Consider the following 18,867-nt stretch of genomic DNA (forward strand, 5'->3'; position numbering starts at 1 on the left):
AGAGGGATAGCTGGGTCAAATGGAGCCTCTAGTCCTAGTTCTTTGAGGTATCTCCATATTGATTTCCACGGTGGTTGCACCAGTCTGCACTCCTACCAACAGTGGAGAAGGGTTCCCTTCTCCCAACAGTCCTGCCAACATTTGTTATTGATTGGTTTTTTTTTTTTTCTTTCTTTTTTTTTTTGGTACTGGGGATAAAACTTTGGACCTTGGCCTTGTGAGGCAGACATCAGAAGCACTGAGCTAAATCCCCAGCCCCAGCACAGCACATGGTTCTTTTTAATTATAATGCATCTGTCCATGTTGATGAAGAAGGGTGGAAGGGTGCTATCTAACAGTGTCTCCTTTGACATCAGTGTAGAAAAGGGAGCTGCCAGACTTGTATATACTTATTTAACGCATTCTTCCTTTAGGATTTCAACCCTGGGGAGAGATAGCAGGACATTGGTTTCTAATACATTCTTCTCACTTCCTTCTTTACCTTCAGCTCCTTTCAAGGTGTATACTGAAAGGGCTAAGACTCCTCTTTCTAATGGATATAGACTCTCTGTTCATCTTGTAAATTCTTTGTATCAGTGGCTTAGTACACTCAGTGATTAAGTTGGCTAAACTTTATTCTTGATATGCTAATGAGCACAACCACCACAACAAAAAGAGCTTTATAAAGTCCCCTTTGACATACTCCTGACAGAGACCATCACTGGGATAAAGGACAAACTAACTCTTGGGCTCTTAACCTGTGCCTCATTAAAACAGTGAGTTGTATTGTCTTCTAAAATAATCAGGGACTTGGCCAGGTGTGGTAGCACATGCCTTTCATCTCAGCACTGGGGAGGGTGAGTCACCAGGATTTCCATGATTTTGAGTCCAGACAGGGATACATAGTGAGTTCAGAGCCAGCCTGAACTACATAGCAAGACCCTGTCTCAAATAAAATAATCAGGAACTTAAAAGCAGTTTTTACTAAAACCCCATATCTCTTCATTTGAGCCTATAAATATGAATAGGTACAAAAAGCAGACCAAGCTTAAATTTAAATTTTGTCTTATTATTTTAAAAGTTCAGATAAAGGTATGTTACACATCTTTTTAAAGTCAGTAGATGGGGCTGGGGATGTAGCTCAGTGGCTCCATGCCTACCTGGAAACGCAAGGTCCTGAGTTCAATCCCCAGTACCTAAATAAATAAATATTTAAAAGTCAGTAGAACAGTTTATTAGCCCCAAATTTACCCACCCTGTCTCATCTCCCTTCAAGAGGAATACCAAGATAAGAATAACTAAAGTCATTTTTCAGAGAAATTTCCTATTAGCAGGCTTTACAATGTGTAGTTCCAGACCCTTCCCCACTGGAGCAATGCCTAAAAGTTTCTAGCCATTATTCTAAATTAATAGTCTTCTGGGTCCCAGGAAAAGTAGAGGTGAAACCCTACTCATGTACTTCAGTTCTGCTGTGAAAGCACAAAGTAGTCATGTGCCCCTTCCCAGCATTTCATCATTTTATTCGATTTTGACTAATCCTTAGCTATCTCACCTTGGGCTGATGGGGAAGAAGATCACGACTTGGAAAATAAATTAAAAACAAAGCAAAACAGCCAAGGATCTAGTTCAGTGGATCCGCTGTCTACCTTACAAGTGCAAGATCCTAAGTTCAATCCTCAGTACCAAAAAAAAAGCAAAACAACAAAACCAAAAGCATATTTAGCTATCTTAACACTTGTTTGTTCTGTCCTGTGTTTTTATGTTTCTCAGTTGAATGTCAACTTATTATGTTGAAACATTTTGCTGAATATTATGATATTTGGCATATAATTGTGACATTTTGTTACTCCAGAATAGTGTATTTTTTAATCAACACTTTCTAGTCCAGATCATATCTGAATTTTATAAAATGTATAGGTATTTTTTACTTTGTATGCAAAAACATGAATAAATTTAAGGCAAATTTTTATTTTGTACTTTATTATTATACTGTATTTTAACCCATGATATCTATAAAGGAATCACATAAGTTTTACATAGTAAATACCACATCTACATATATTGTTCTCAAATAGGTGGTGGCTCCTAAGAAAGCTCGTTTAGCAGAAGCTCAGAAGTCTTTAGCTGAAACAATGGAGCTCTTGAATGAGAAGAGAGCAGAACTGGCAGAAGTAGAACATCATTTAGAGAATTTACAAAAGATATTTCTTGAGAAAACAGAGGAAAAGGCTGCTTTAGAAGATCAGGTGGAACTTTGTGCTAAGAAACTTCAAAGAGCTTCACAACTAATCGGAGGACTGGGTGGAGAAAAATCAAGGTCAGATTTCTACTGGTTTTCACAAGATTAAAGAATGTCAGACTTGGATGTGTGACCTTCTTTGGGTATTTATTACTATGGATTTTAGAATGACTGGTTGAAAATGTGGAACATTCTACAAGGCACTTACCAGGTCCCTCCACAAAGGAATAACAGTTTTTTTTTTTAATAACAATGTTTTGATGGTCTCTTAGTTTCTTTTCTCCATGTGAGACAAAATACCCTACATCCAAAGTTAAAGGAGGAAAGCTGTATTTCGACTCACAGTTTGTAGAGGTTTCAGTTCATAGTCAGCTGGCTTCAATGCAGGGTGGCACAGGAGAGGGACATCACAGAGGAAAAATAGTCCATGGTCTAGCAGGCAGAAGGCAGCAAGCAGCTGCCCACCTTTCCCTTTTATTGCATCCAGGCTACCAGCCTTTTGGGTGGTGCCACCCAGAACTATGCTAATTCCAACAGTGGACTAATTTAGTATCACACACCCTTAATCCCAGTATCACCCTATATCAGCCAACTCTAAAAAGCCCCACCTGTAAGCACATGAGGCTTTGGGGTAACATCTAGATATAAGCCACAACAGATGCTGTTTGTAGCTTACTTCTAAATAGTTTTTAAAAAGTCAAATAAGACACATGTTAACATATTTTAATCTAAGTTATCATATGGTATGCAGTTCTTTTACAAGTTTGGCCAGGTGTGGTGGCACATGCCTATAATCCCAGCACTGGAGAGGCTGAGGCAAGAGGATTACTGTGAATTCAAGGCCAGCCTGAATTGCATAGCAAGGCCCTGTCTCAAAAAAAATTATTTTACAATTGTATGTATGTTCAAATTTTTATATAATAAAATGTTTAGCAAGAGTACTGGATGTATGGCTCACTTGACTAAAATTTATTTCAAAGAAGATATAAATGGATTGATTTAGCAAAGCCAGTTAGGATTATTTTAACCTGTTTACCTAGATAAGATGGCTAGCTATTGCATTTATTATCTATGTTAAATGAATAGCACAATAAGGTAATATGTCTTTGGCAATACATTATAGTTCAGGTAAGAGAATTTTGGAGCATACTTTTTTATTATGAGAGTTTCACTCAGTGGAAAAAATGTCAACCTCAGTAATACTATCTCAACTTCTATATAGCTTAAATTTTTAAAATTTAATTGTCTTAACAGTACAGTGTTATACACAGTCTAGTAGTAAATACTAAAACAAACAGTATAGCTGCTAGACCAAACTCTCCTAGAAAAAAATTATTAGGCAAAAATGCTGGTGTTTTTGTTTGTTTCTGCTTATTCTGAAGGGTTAAGTCTGCAAGGAATACTTAATATTGTGATAATGAAAGGTGGATTGCTATTTGTATAACTTAGATATATATTATAGCATATTCAAACTAAAAGGAATCTAACCTCTTTACAGATAAGCAAATGTCCCACATTTCATAATTTTTTACTGCAGAATTTGGACTGGAAACCCTGATTTTTTCAGTCACTATCTTCTGTCATTCCCTACTGTGAGTCTGTTTTGCCTTTGCTTGATCACACAGATGGGCTCAAGCTGCACATGATCTTCAGATAACATATGAAAATTTAACTGGTGATGTCTTAGTATCAGCAGGAGTAATAGCCTACCTTGGTGCTTTCACTTCTGGCTTCCGACACACATGTACTAAAGATTGGAGCATGTTGTGCAAGGTACTAGTACTATCTGTTTTAGAACAAAGTACAGGTTGAATTCTTTGGGAGCAAAGATGATAATGAGGACAAAGGAAGAAATAACTGAAAATAAGGGTTTTTTAAAAATTTTTGCTGCTTTTATCAGTAAAACTTTTTATTCAGTTTTTATTTTTTTTCTGGTCCTTAGAGTTACTACATGATAGCTGAGGACAGCTAAATCAGTACTCTAATTTTAAGAAATATTTTTATAGGAAACATCAGATTTTTTTCTTTTTTTTTTTTCTTCATTGAGTTTATTGGTACATTTTAGGTATACAGTGCAATTACATTCATTATTGGGATCTTGTACCTTTATATGACAAGTCTTGGTTCTTACTTTTTTTCCCCTTGTCCTTGCCTTCCCTTTACTCCCTCCTCCCCTCCACATTTACACTTTATTTCCTTTTTTTCATTTTCTCCTATTTTTTTTCTTTCCCTTATTACCTTTCCCCTACCCTTCCCACTTTCCCCACACCTTTATCCATTTTCTTCCTATTTCACATTGTCATTTATCTCATTAGGATCTTATGTACTATTATACTTTATTCACACGAGAGAAACTATTTGGTATTTACATGTGAGATTTTTTTTTTTTCTTACAGGAGAAAAAAATCCCATGTTCAGAGGACTTCTCCTTAAGTAAGACCCTGGGTGATCCAGTAAAAATTAGAGCCTGGAATATTGCTGGATTACCAACAGATATGTTCTCTATAGATAATGGAGTGATTGTTGATAACTCTAGACGCTGGTAAGAAACATAGTTTTAATTTTTCCATTATTTTATTTGGAAGTTTTCAAATATATATAAAAATTTAAAGAATTTTATGATAAGCATCACTATAGCTGCCACCTCCTAGATTGTTCAGTTAGCATTTAGTATGTGCTGCTTAATCATGTATCAATCCAACCCATTCAATCCATGAACATCTTTGTTAATGCATTTTAGTATTGCTGAGGATATAGATATATTTTTTTCTCAGACACATCAGCATGCCTTCATTAGCTAAAGTTCAATATTTTTAAAGCTTTTTCTGTGGTAAAATTTCGTACACTGTCCAATTTTCATACAGTGTTGTATCTCTAATTTCTCTCTCAGTGGGTTTGGTATTCATGTACAGGAACGCTATTGATTTTGAGCATTGACCTTGTATCCCTCTATGCTGTTGAATTTGGTTATTAAATCTGGAACTCTTTTGGTGGAATATTTGGGATCTTCTATGTAGAGCATTGTGTCATCCACAAATAATGATGATTTCTTTTTTTCCTATCCTTATTATTTTTGTTTCTTTCTCTCATCTGGTTAATTGCTCTAGCTAATATTTATAGAACTATATTTGGTTTTTCTTTTTTTGTGTGTGAGTGGGGGATTGAACTCAGGACCTTCCACTTGCAAGGCAGGCAGCAGAACCACTGAGCTAAATCCCCAACCCTGCAGAACTATATCTGGATAGGAGTGGTGATAGTGGACATTCTTGTCTTGTTCCTGATTTTAGAGTGAAACCTTTCAGTTTTTGTCCATTTAGTATGATGTTGGCTGTTGCTTTGTCATAGATGGCTTTTATCAGATTGAGATAAAGACCATCTATTCCAATTTTCTATAAGGTTTTTATCATAAATGGGTGTTGGACTTTGTCAAATTTTTTTTCTACATCTATTGAGATGATCTTTGGCTTTTAAAATATGGTTTACTACATTTATTGATTTGTGTATGTTGAACCATCCCTGCATCCCTGAGACGAATCCTACTTGGTCATGGTGTATAATCTTCATGATGATTTGCTGCATTCTGTTCGCCAGTATCTTATTGAAGATTTTTGCATCTGTGTTCATTAAGGAGATTGGCCTATTTTGGTTGGACCCTTTCTCTAGTTTTGGTATCAGAGTAATGCTTAATTCAAGGAATGAATTTGGCAGTATTGCTTCCCTTTCAATTTCATAAATTTGAGGAGTAGCAACATTAGATATCTCTAAATTTTTTTTGTAGAATTCAACAGTGAAACCTTTGGGGTCTGGGTTTTTCTTTGCTGGTAATTTTTAAATTACTTCTTCAATTTCATTGACTGATACTGCTTTATTTAGAAATTTTATATCTTTTTGATTCAGCTTTGTTAATTTATATATATCTAGGAATTTGTCCTTTTGTTCTGTGTTTTCCATCTTATTGCAATACAGGTTCTTGGAATAGGTATTGATGATCTGGATTTCTGCAGGGTCTGTTGTGATTTTACCCTTTTCATTCCTAACTGCATAGATTTGAGTCTTTTCTTTCCTTTTTTCATAAGCCTGGCTAAATGTCAATTTTACTTAATCTTTCAAAGAACCAACTCTTTGATTCATTGATACTTTATATTATTTTCTTAGTCTCATTGGCATTAATTTTTTTCTCATTGAGTTTATTGGTACATTTTAGTTATACAGTACAGTTACATTCATCATTGGGATCTTGTACCTATACATGACAGGTCTTGTTTCTCATTTTTTCCCCTTAACCCTACCCTCCCTTCACCCCCTACTCCCTTACCTATTTACAAATACTTTATTTCCATTTTTTCATTTTCTCATGTTTTTTTTCCCTTATTACCTTTCCCCTATCCTTCCCCCTTCCCCTACAATTTTAGCCTGTTTCTCCCTATTTCACATTGTTAATTATATCATTAGGATCTTATGTACCATTCTAGTTTTTCACACCAGCAAAACTATTCTGTATTTATACATGTGTGACTTAATTTATTTCACTTCGGAGTACATCCTGAATAGGTATCCATTTTCCTATGAATGACTCTAATTTCTCATACTTTATGGCTGAGTAGTATTCCTTTTTCTTTCTTTCTTTCTTTTTGTGGTACCAGGGATCGAACTCAGGACCTTGCACTTGCAAGGCAGGCATTGGAACCACTGAGCTAAATCCCTGGCCCGAATAGTATTCCATTTTATAGAAAAATCACATCTTCTTTATCCAGTCTCCAACTGATGGGCAAATGGGCTGTTTCCAAGTTTTAGCTATTACACACTGGGCCTCTGTAAACATAAATGCACATATATCACTGTGATATGATTCTTTTAATTCTTTTGGAAAGATAGCCAGCAGAGGGATGGCTGGGTCAAGTGAAACCTCTAATTCCAGCTCTTTGAGGTATCTCCAATATTGATTTCCATAGTCTGCACTCCCACCAACAATGGAGAAGGTTCCTTTATCCCCACAACCCTGCCAACATTTGTTATTGGTTGATTTCTTGATAGCAGCCATTCTTTGTGGGGTGAGGTGGAATCTCTGTGTTGTTTTCATCTGCATCTCTCGAATAACCAGTGATGTGGAACATTTTTTCATATATTTACTTGCTGCTTTTACTTCTTTGTCTGAGAAATGTCTGTTCATTTCAGATGCCCATTTTTGAATTGGGTCTATATTTGTGGGGGGCTGATTGTTTTAAGTTCTTTATATATTCTAGATAACAGTCCTTTGTCTGAGGAGCCTCTGGTAAAAATTTTTTCCCACATTGTAGGTTGTCTTTTAGTTCTGTTGATGATTTCTTTTGCAGTGCAGAAGCTTTTTAATAAGATCAGATCCCAGTTGTTGATTCTTTCTGCTAGTTCCCATGCTACTGAGGATTTGTTCATAAAGTCTTTTCCTATGCCAGTGTCTTCAAGAGTTCTGCCTAACTTATCTTCTAGCAAATTTAGTGACTTTTAAAATATTTAGATCTTTAATCCACTTGGATTTTAGTTTAGTGTATGGTGAAAGATAAAGGTCTAGTTTTAATCTTTGGCAGGTTGAAATCCAGTTTTTCCAACACCATTTATTAAAAAGGCTATCTTGCCTCCAGTGAGGATGGTTGGCTCCATTGTCAAAGATGAGGTAGCTGAGTACATTTGGAGTTGTTTTTGTATCTTCCAATCTATTCCACTGACCCTCAGGTCTGTTTCTTTGTCAGTACCATTCTGTTTTTATCACAGTGGCTTTATAGTATAGTTTCAAATGGGAATTGTTATACCCACTGCCATGTATCTGTTTTGCCTAGGATGGCTTTTGCTATTCTAGGTCTCTTATGGTTCCAAATGAATTTTTGGATTACTTTTTCCAGTTCTGTAAAATATAGTGTTGGAATTTCAGTCGGCATTGCATTGAATCTGTATAGCAGTTTTGGTAGTATGGCCATTTTCACTTTGTTGATTCTTCCTACCAAGGAGCAGAGGACATCTTTCCATTTTCTTATATCCTCTTCAATCTCTTTTTTTCAGAGTGCTGTAGTTTTCCATGTAGAGGTCTTTTGCTTCTTTCATTAGATTGATTCCTAGATAACTTCATTTATTTTATATGTTATTATGAAAGGAATTGTTTCCTTAATTTCTGTCTCACTGAGTCTGTTATTTGTGTACAAGAAGGCTATTGATTTTTGAGTGTTGACCTTGTATCCAGCTACTCTGCTAAAAGTGTCAATTAAGTCTAGATGTCTTTTGGTGGACTTTTTTGGGGTCTTCAATGTAGAGTACCATATCACCAGCAAATAATGACAGTTTAACTTCTTCCTTTCCTATCTTTATTGCTTTAATTTCTTTCTCTTGTCTAATTTCTATGGCTAATGTTTCCAGAACTATATTGAAGAGGAGTGGTGATAGTGGGCATCCTTGTCTTGTTCCTGATTTTAAATGAAGGCTTTAAGTTTTTGGCCATTAATATGATGTTGGCTGTTGGTTTTTCATAGATAGCCTTTATTATTTTGAGATATAGATGATCTATTCCAATTTTTGCAGGTTTTTTTTTATCGTGAATGGGTGTTGAATTTTGCCTAATGCTTTTTCTGCATCTATCAAGAGGATCATATGGTTTTTGTCCTTGTCTCTGTTAATATAATGTAGTACATTTATTGACTTATGTATGTTGAACCATCCTTGCATCCCTGGAATAAATCTGACTTGGTCAGGATGTATGATCTTCTTGATGATCCTCTGTATTCTGTTTGCTAGTATCTTACTAAGGATTTTTCATCTATATTCATTAAGGAGATTGGCCTGTAGTTCTCTTTTTTAGTTGGGTCTTTCCCTGGTTTGGGAATCAAAGTAATACTTGCTTACAGGAATGAATTTGGAAGTATTGCTTCCCTTTCAATTTCATTGAAAAGTTTAAAGAGTAGTGGCAGTAGTACTTCTCTAAATGTCTTATAAAATTCAGCAATGAATCTATTAGCACCTGGGCTTTTCTTTGTTGGTAAACTTTTAATTACATTTTAAATTTCACTGATTGTAATTGGGGTGTTTAAATTTTTTTATCTTCTTCATTCAACTTTGGTAATTAAGTGTCAAGAAATCTGTCCATTTCTTCTGTGTTTTCCATTTTATTAGAGTACAGGTTCTCAAAGTAAGTATTGACAATCCACTGGATTTCTGTTGGATCTGTTGTGACTTCACCATTTTCATTCCTAATTGCATGGATCTGAGCCTTTTCTTTCCTTTTTTTGATAAGGTTAGCTAAGGTTTATCAATTTTATTTATTATTTCAAAAAACCAACTCTCTGATTCATTTATTTTGTGTATCGTTTTTAGTTTCCATTGCATTGATTTCTGCTCTTTTTTGTTTTTTGTTTTTTGCTTTTTTTGGTACCAGGGATTGAACTCAGATCCTTGCGTTCACAAGGCAGGCAGTGGAGCCACTAAGCTAATTCCCGGCCCTCTGCTCTAATCTTTATAATTTGCTATCTTGTATGAGCTTTGGGTTTTTCTTGCTGTTCTTTTTCTAGGAGTCTAAGATTCATCATTAGGTTGTTTATTTGAGCTTGCTCTGTTTTCCTAGTGTGTGTATTCAATGCTATGAATTTTCCATGTAGAACTGCTTTCATTGTGTCCCATAGATCCCTTTATATTGTATTGGTATTATCATTTATTTGTAAAAACTGTCTAATTTCTTCTTTAATTTCCTCTGTGACCCATTGATTATTCAGAAGAGTGTTGTTCAATTTCCATGCATTTGTGAAGTCACTACAGTTTCTTATGCTATTGATCTCCAGCTTGATTGCACTATGATCTGATAATATAGAGGGGATAACTTCAGTTCCTTTGCATTTATTCAAACCTGTTCTATGAGCTAGTATGTGATCTATCTTGGAGAATGACCCATGTGCATCCGAAAAGAATGTATATTCTGATTTTGTGGGGTGGAACACTCTATAGATGTCTATTAAGTCCATATGTTCAAAAGCTTGGTTCAGTTCTAGTATTTTGTTGTTGATTTTTTTTGCCTAGATGACCTGTCTATTTGTGATAGTGGGGTATTTAGATCCCCCACTACAATTGTATTAGTGCTTATTTGGTTTTTCGTGTTACTTAATATTTGTTTTATATAGTGGGGGGCATTAATATTTGGTGCATATATGTTTATGATTGTCATCTCTTCCTCTTGAATTGTTCCCTTTACAAGGATGTAGTGGCCTTCTTTGAATCTCATAATCAGTTTTGGTTTGAACTTTACTTTGTCTATGAATAAGATAGCTACCCCTGCTTTTTTCTGGGCTCCTGTCACATGGAGAATTGTTTTCCATCCTTTCTTTCAGTCTATGGGCTTCTTTTTGCACTAGGTGTGTTTCTTGTATACAACATATTGTTGGATTTTTGCTTCTTAATCCATTTTGCCAGTCCATTTCCCTTGATTGGTGAATTGAGGCTATTGACATTGATGGTTATAATTGATATGTACTGACTTATTGATATGTTATTGTTCTTTTGTTGACTCCTTTTACTTTTCCCCCCTCTCCTTTTAGTTTCTTGCCTTGCCTATTTGATTTGCTCTGTTGGCCTCATGGTGTTGTGACCTTCATTGTCTTTTTCTGGGATATTGTTTAGAATTTCTTGTAGTGCTGGTTTGGTATCCATGAAGTTTCTCCGGTGTTCTTTGTCCTGGAAGTATTTTATTTCCCCATCCATTTTGAAAGAGAGTTTTGCAGGATACATCAATCTGGGTTGGAGGTTGTTTTCTTTTAGGACTTGAAATACCTCAATCCAGGCTCTCCTTGACCTGAGGGTTTGTTGTTTTTTGATTGTTTTGTTTTGTTTTTTTTGTACCAGGGATTGAACTTGGGTCCTTGTGCTTGCAAGGCAGGCCGCCAAACCTCTGAGCTAAATCCCTGGCCCAGACCTGAGGGTTTGTGTTGAAAAGTCTGCTGTAATTCTGATGGGCTTTCCTTTGCATGTGATTTGTTTTTTTTGTTTTTTGCTTTTTAGTTTTTTTTCTTACTGCTTGTAGTATTTTGTTCTTCTGTTGGGTTTCTGGGATCTTGATTATTAAATGTCTAGGTGTAGATTTTTTTTTGATTGTGGCTAGTTGGAGTCCTATATGACTCACTTATCTGTATGTCAAATTCTTCCCATTTGGGAAGTTTTCTGTCATTAATTCTGCAAACAGCTTTTTTAAGTCAGTTGTATTTTCTCCTGCTACTTCATGGATTCCTATCAGTCTTATGTTATTCTTCTTTGCATCATCTAGAAGTTGTTGGATCGATTTCTCATAATCCCTTACTGTTTTTAAGAGATCTCTCTTTACATGGTCACTGACTGCAATCTTATCTTCTATATCCGAGAGTCTATCTTTGCATTCTTATATTGTGTTTTGTACACTCTCTATGGAGTGTTTAATCTCCTGGATATCTGAATCTGTTTTATGGATTCCATTTATTTCCTATGTTGGGCATTTGTTGTTTCTATTTCTTTCATATGCTGGGTCTTCATGGCTTCTATCATGGTCCTGAGCTCATCTATTTTTTTGTCAGTTTCTATTCTAGAGTCTCTAATCATGACTTTCATTTTGCTCACCATCTCTATGGTTATCTGGGAAATTATTTCTGTTTTGAATTTTTCTAGAGCCTGATTGATCTGTTTTGTTACTTCCTGTGCTTTGAGTTCAGGGTGTCCTGGTGGTTCACTGTCAGACTTTTCATCCTTATTTGCCCTACTGTTTGCCATTGGTGAACTGGAAGTCTGTCTTTGTGTCTTGCTTAAGTGTTTTCTCATTTTTATTTTTGCTGTTGGGTTGTCCTTGGTTTAATTCCTGGGTTGTTACTTAAATCTTCCTGATATAGTTGCGCTTTAGTTTTTGAGTCTCTAATGACTCATAGATATTCTCATTTTCATAATATCAGAGAAGACAACTCATTGAATCAATCACAATCCTTTTGCCCAATTGATACAGTTAGCAACACAACAGGATCAAGCACAACTTACAAATTGACCACTTGTGGTAGTCATTAATCTGTCACCTTTAAACCATGTGAATTAAATTTAAATCAAGAAGCAGCCCAAAATACGTTTGCAGTGAATAAACTCTTCAATAGAGCATCTTTACCATTTAGGATGGGAGCTTAGACAGAGTTAGAATGAGAGTAGAGAAGTAAAAGAATTGGAGAAGGTTTCAAGTGAAGCCAGAGGACATAGAATGACCATACAATCTTTAGAACATTGTTAGTCAAAAGGGAAATACAGAGTGCAAGAATAAGGACAAGAATATAACAACTTAATAGTAATAGGGGCTCACTTTCCTTTGAAACTATTGACCCTTAAGTGAAATAAAATGAGAGAAGAACAGAACATAAAGAAAAAAGAAACAAGGATAAAAGAAGAAATCTGAGTTAGGGCAGGAACAGGAACAGAAAGGGTGATGAGGAGTAATATGGGGGAGCAAGAGACTGAGTTGGAAACAGAGGACAGAAAAAAGAAAGAATTTGCAGAGTGGAATGAGGAAAAAAAAGAATTTGAAGGGCCTCTGTCAGACTATATCTCTGCTGTCATAATATACCATGTGCTCAGCCATGTATAGAACTAAGTCTTTTGATCTCAGCTAGCCGAAGGCAGACCCCTGAGATTCAGACTGATTTTGGGCTGCAAGGCCCAGATTGAGTTACCTGACCTCCTGCAGGGTTGAACTCCGCAAAGTTTGACTACAGGTTCCCTCTGCCCTATCTTTGAAGATGTTCAAAGTCTGGAGCTCAGAAAAATGCCCTTTATGACCACCTGTGCCTCTGCAGAGTGGATGCAAGGACTGGCACAATCATGAGGCCTGGGGGGTCACAAGGATAGGGCTGTTGCAGGGGTGCCCGCAGGGCAAGCTAGTCCTCACCGATTGGGCCCAGGCAGGCCAGAAGGAGAACAGATCTGGGAGGAGGGCTGTTCCGGACCTCCACCTTCCACTTTCCACTGGATGCTAGTTGTGGAGCGAGGGCATGGCTTGTGGAGCGAGGGCATGGCTACCCAGTCCTCACAGATTGGGTACATTTGCATTAATTTTTGCTCTGGTCTTTAGGATTCCTTCCCTCGTATGGCTTTGGATATGACTTCCTCTTCTTTTTCTAGAAGCTTGAAGTTCAACATTAGGTTATTTGAATTCACTCTGTTTTTCTGATATGGGAATTCATTGCTAAGACTTTCCCTCATAGCACTGCTTTCATTGCATCCCTTAAATTCTGGTATGTTGTATGCCACATCCTTTTTCTGCCTTGAGGTCTAACTCTTCACTTTCTCTGTGGGCTCCAGATACACCTTCAGATCCTTCCTGGGTCCCAGAGATCCACCTCCTTCCTTCTTTTCTTTCCCAGGTTGTTATATTCCAGTGTCTGGATTCCAAATCTTGGAGAGGTTGATTTGTTGCTGCTTACTGCTTTCCATCTTCCCACAAATCTTCAGGCATGCCTCTTCTGTTGTAACCACAAAGTACCAGATAGTATATACAGCAGTTCAATGCAGGTAGTCCAGGATAATGGAGGGTGCACCCAAAAGTTTTGGAGGAAAGTAAGCAGCTTTATTCTTAATGCCAGTGGGTCAGTCTGGGACTTCTCCACAAAGAGACTCACACACACACACACACACACACACACACACACACACGCACACGCACACACACACACACGCACACACACACACCAACACACACCAACACACCAGCCATTCAGCCAGAACTGGTTTCCTTTTCCTACCCCTCTCTTAGGAGGTAGGACATCTTGACTTAGTAAAAGGTATAAAGTTTGGCCCAAACATTTTCCTGCTTCTGCCCTAGAGGCTGAGTTTTCCTTTTGACCTTCTTTAGCTACAAAGATATGTTTTACCCCTGGGATTCTTAAGAGTTTTTTTAGTCAAATACATGTCACTTTTCCACTTTAGCATTTCTTCAGTCATGTATGTAACATAAATTTATATCCTAAACATATATGAGACATACACCCACGGCTATTGCTTCTCAGGGAGTGCTATTTCCCAGCCATAAAGGTGACAGAAATCAAAACATTTTATTACCTCCTTATATATAAGGTTGGAATTTTTTATCCAAATTTTCAAAAAGCCTTTTTGAGGGCTTTCATTTCTTGCCTCTTTCTATATATATAGACCCTAAAGTAAGGTATTTTTCTTCCCTAAAGTAAGGTATACTTAGAATACAAATACTAAACCACATCTTGCAATATTCATATAAGGTTGCATATGATGGGATCACATTTCTTTTGGAGTAAACAAGAATCTCTTAATTGTTGTATTGCCGAGAACGTTGATCTAAGCATTACCAAAAGCATTGATTAACTTGCAGGTATTGTTGCTTTTTGCAACAAATACTGTATTTTTCCCTCTTATATCAGCATATAAGGGAGAAAAAAATCCCCTTAAACAGGGGCTTTAAAGTAGTAAAATATCTAATTTAAATACTAGGACATTTTTAAGCAGTTGTAATCAAAATAGTTGTCTTATGTACAGAACACTTCTGCTCTGTTTACTGTGATAGGAAAAGTAAAATTTAACAAGTGTCTGAATCTTTTTGTGTTTTAGGAAGGATTTCAGCACCATTTGAATTAAGAAAGGAAACAACCAGGTAGCTAGTTTTGTGTTTGGAAAGAAAAGAAAATATAGGGACACTGTTATCTGGCAGTAGTTGATTAAAGACCTTATTTGGGTTTTTTGTTGTTGTTGTTGTTTTTTGTTTTGTTTTTTGACACAGGGTTTCACTATGTAGTTGAGACTGCCCTGGAACGCACTATGTAGTCCAGGCTGGTCTCAAACTCACAGCAATCCTCCTGCCTCAGCCTCCTGAGTGCTGGGATTACAGGCGTGCACCACCATGCCCGGCAAAAGACCTTATTTGGAAGGGAGGGCAGGGACAAGGGGAAAAAATGAGAACCAAGGCCCATCATATAAAGGTACAAGATTCCAATAATGAATGTAACTGTACTGTATACCTAAAATGTACCAATAAACTCAATGAGGGAAAAAAAAAAGACCTTATTTGTAGGCAAAGAGAACAGAAATTTCAGCCCTAGAAGCTGTTGATGTAGAGGGAGGGTATCTGGGAAAGCTCAAGTCATATGGAACAAAAAAACAAAACAAACAAACATACACAAAACTTTCTGTGGCTGTGTTGTTTACAGAAAATTGAATTTATTATGCTGAATCCAAGAGGAACCTAGGACAGAGAGCGTAATCACTAAGGAAGAGGAAAGTTTATCATATTTTAAATGGAAATGGTCGGGCATTGTGGCACATGACTGTAATCCCAGCACTCAGGAGGCTGAGGCAGGAGGATCACTTTGAGTTTGAGGCGAACGTGAATTACATAGTGGGTTCAACACCATTCTGGACTACACAGTGAGACACTGTCTCAAATGAGCAAACACAATAAGATAATTAAATTGAAACTATGAATCAATTTTTTAATTAAAAAAAATTTAATTGAGGGCTGGGTATTTAGCTCAGTGGTGCTGCCACCTGCCTCGCAAGCGCAAGATCCCAAGTTTGATCCCAAATGAGATCCCTGGTACAAAAAAAAAAATTTAATTGACACATACTGCTACATTTTTATGGACTACAGGGTGACATTCCAATACATATATATAATGTTTAATGATCAAATCATGGTAATTGGGTTATACATAATCTCAAATATTTATCATTTCTTTATTTTGGAAACATTCACCATCATCTGTGGTAGCTCTTTGATATGTGTAATTAATTGTTGTCAACTATAGTTATTCTCTTGTACTATAGAACATTAGAAGTTATTTTCCATATCTACCTGCACCCTTGTATCCATTAATCATACTTTCTCTAGCCTCTCTAACCCCTCTCATTTACTCATAAACTGAGAAAATTCTCTATAACCTAATAGGTCTCTTGTAATTTTTAGGAAATATTTTATAATAATATTTGTCATATTATGTTAATCAATGCTATATATTAAAATTTCCCTGAAGACAATGTGCTATGTTGGAGAGAGTGTAGTTCATAAATTCATAAAGTTCTCTTTCTTTTAACACTGAACTAATTTTTGGGATCTTAGAATCTTGGGAATAGCCTCCCTAAGACTGAATTTCTTCATTTGAAAAATAAGTAAGAGGGCCAGGAATTTAGCTCAGTAGTTCTGCTGCCTACCTTGCAAGCGCAAGGATCCCAGTTTGATGCCCAGTACCAAAAAATAAAATAAAATAAAATAAACTTCTCCTTTAAAAAAAATAAATAAGAATAAAATTCTTTTTCACTTTTTCTCAAAACATTTATCTGAAGATAAATCCTGACAAAAATGTGAAATACTTTGTGCAGATTAATAGTAATATTTATCACTTAAATTACGTAATTTTTTAGAAATCTCAACATTTTGTATTCCTCTAAGAATATTTGTTCTTATATTTTTAGGCCTTTAATGATTGACCCCCAGGGTCAAGCCAATAAGTGGATCAAAAACTCTGAGAAAGAAAATCAGCTTAATGTTATTAAGCTATCAGATTCAAATTATATGAGAACTTTAGAAAACTGTATTCAGTTTGGAACTCCACTTCTGTTAGAAAATGTTGGTGAAGAACTGGATCCCTCTTTGGAGCCTTTGCTGCTTAGACAAACTTTTAAACAAGGTAAAAGTCAGTTAATTTTAGTTAATAGAACAGGAAGATTGAATTATCTTTGAGGCAGGAAAAAACTACATAAGTTTATTCATGATGTTAATACAGATATTCCTAGTATAACATCCTACCTGTTTAATGACTTATGCCTGAGGTGCACTGTTCAGACTATAACCCACCTCTCAGACTTACAACTTAACCCTTTTTTTGGTACAGTCTGTACATCTTGTTTATAGAGCCTTGATGACTTTTTTGTACGGTCTACCTCATTTATAGGGTACTGTAATTTTTGCTGATTGTCCTGTATTGGATATAGTACTGTAGTTTTATGTTCTGTTATACATTACAGTACTTCATGTAAGAGATGCAAATGAAAGCCAAGTCATGAAGTTGGAGTGTCCTTTGACCATTTCTTTGTTCTGAATATTGAAATGTACATACTGTATACAATTCCTCATTTAGTGACCAAGTCATTGAAAGACCTGGACAGGAACAGAAGTAGGCCTTTAAACAAGGAATATCTGTAACTCAGAACTCCTGTTTCATTGTTATGAGTGAAAAGAAATTTGGAACAAGCTAAATTGTAGATGAATCTTGTATTTTAAGATGAATATCTCACCCTTTCTTCTTTGGCTTAACCACTGTGTAGACTCTTGTTTTATAGAGGCATGAAGAAGTCAAAGCCAGTTGAAGCCATCCTGAAGTTCCTTTATCTTGTGACTACTGACTGTAGTCTGTTATTGTGAATAGTGGTGTAGTAAATGTGGACCTGAGATTAGTTTAGATAAACAGCCCCACCTTTTATCTTTCTGCTTATAAAAATATTTTCTCTACAAGGTTGTAGTACTTTTTTTCCTAGAACTAGGGATTGAACCCAGACCCTCCACACTGAGCTACATTCCTGGGCTTTAAAAAAACAGAATAAGACAAACCAAGCAAATAAACAAACAAAAAAAACAAGTCTTCATTAAGTTTCCCAGACTGAGCTCAGACGTTCAGTACTCCTGCCTCAGCCTCCCAGAGTGCTGGAATTAAAGGAGTATGCAATTCTAGTGCCTTTAAGAGCTTTAGTCTTTAAAAAAAATTATATTTTTCAATCATGCTTGAAATTTGATGGAGGAAGGAAACCCAAAATGAATCTTGTTTTACAAAAGCTATATGACAGTCAGAGTAAATGTCCTATACTTCTCCAGAATGAATCTTGCTGTTATGATTCCTTCCTTGCATCTGTATCTGACTTTTTTGTACCTCTTTTCTGCTTCAAATTACTTTACAATTCTGTTTATAAATTAGGCAAGGCCTTATAAATACATAGTGAGAGGGTCTTTGTAATTTTGTGTCACTTATTATGCATTTGTTTTCTAAAATATAGGAGGCATTGATTGCATCCGACTTGGTGAAGTCATTATTGAGTATTCCTTTGATTTCAAATTTTATATCACTACAAAACTGAGAAATCCACATTACATGCCAGAGCTGGCCACAAAAGTATCTTTGCTTAATTTTATGATAACTCCAGAAGGACTTGAAGATCAATTACTAGGTATTGTTGTTGCAAAGGAAAGGTATGTTTTTTCTTAGTTGTTTTCAAGTGGTCTAGAAAAGAAAATTTATGGGTATTAGTATTGATATTTTGTGATTAGTTTTAAACTTAAATTTCATATTTTTATCATAAGTTAAATAATTATATTATCCTTTAAAAATAGCCATTCAGTACTAAGTTATAAGCCAAGCATGTTATATTAAGCTTCTAGTATTGGCAGTAGTCACATACCACAACTTCTCCCTTGTATCTGAGCCAGAACCTATGTCAGGGACATAATCAGAAATATATTCAAAGGCTTGTATCCAGAATGTTAATGAATTTAGAAACTGCTTGGAAGAAGGAAAAAGCAAGGCTCAAAAATATATGTAGTATAGTTAATACGGTATGTAAAAATTGGTAAGTGGCTGGGTGTGGAGCACACACCTATCGGCTTAGCACTCTGGGAGGTTGATACAGGA

The 18,867-nt window shown here is 36.0% G+C and overlaps 1 protein-coding gene across 1 annotated transcript in view; it reads left to right on the top strand.

The window, feature by feature from the left end:
• The window catches only part of Dnah12 (dynein axonemal heavy chain 12), a 245,694-nt gene that overhangs the window by 140,108 nt on the left and 86,719 nt on the right, over positions 1 to 18,867 (top strand). The window contains exons 54-58 of the mRNA XM_010612737.3: positions 2,055 to 2,296; positions 3,844 to 3,991; positions 4,615 to 4,760; positions 16,661 to 16,875; positions 18,236 to 18,428. Coding sequence (XP_010611039.1) covers positions 2,055 to 2,296; positions 3,844 to 3,991; positions 4,615 to 4,760; positions 16,661 to 16,875; positions 18,236 to 18,428 — 944 coding nt within the window. The remainder of the gene's footprint in view (positions 1 to 2,054; positions 2,297 to 3,843; positions 3,992 to 4,614; positions 4,761 to 16,660; positions 16,876 to 18,235; positions 18,429 to 18,867) is intronic.

Source organism: Fukomys damarensis, unplaced genomic scaffold, assembly GCF_012274545.1.
Source record: "Fukomys damarensis isolate Sample0158 unplaced genomic scaffold, DMR_v1.0_HiC HiC_scaffold_28, whole genome shotgun sequence".
In the NCBI taxonomy this organism is placed as follows: Eukaryota; Metazoa; Chordata; class Mammalia; order Rodentia; family Bathyergidae; genus Fukomys; species Fukomys damarensis.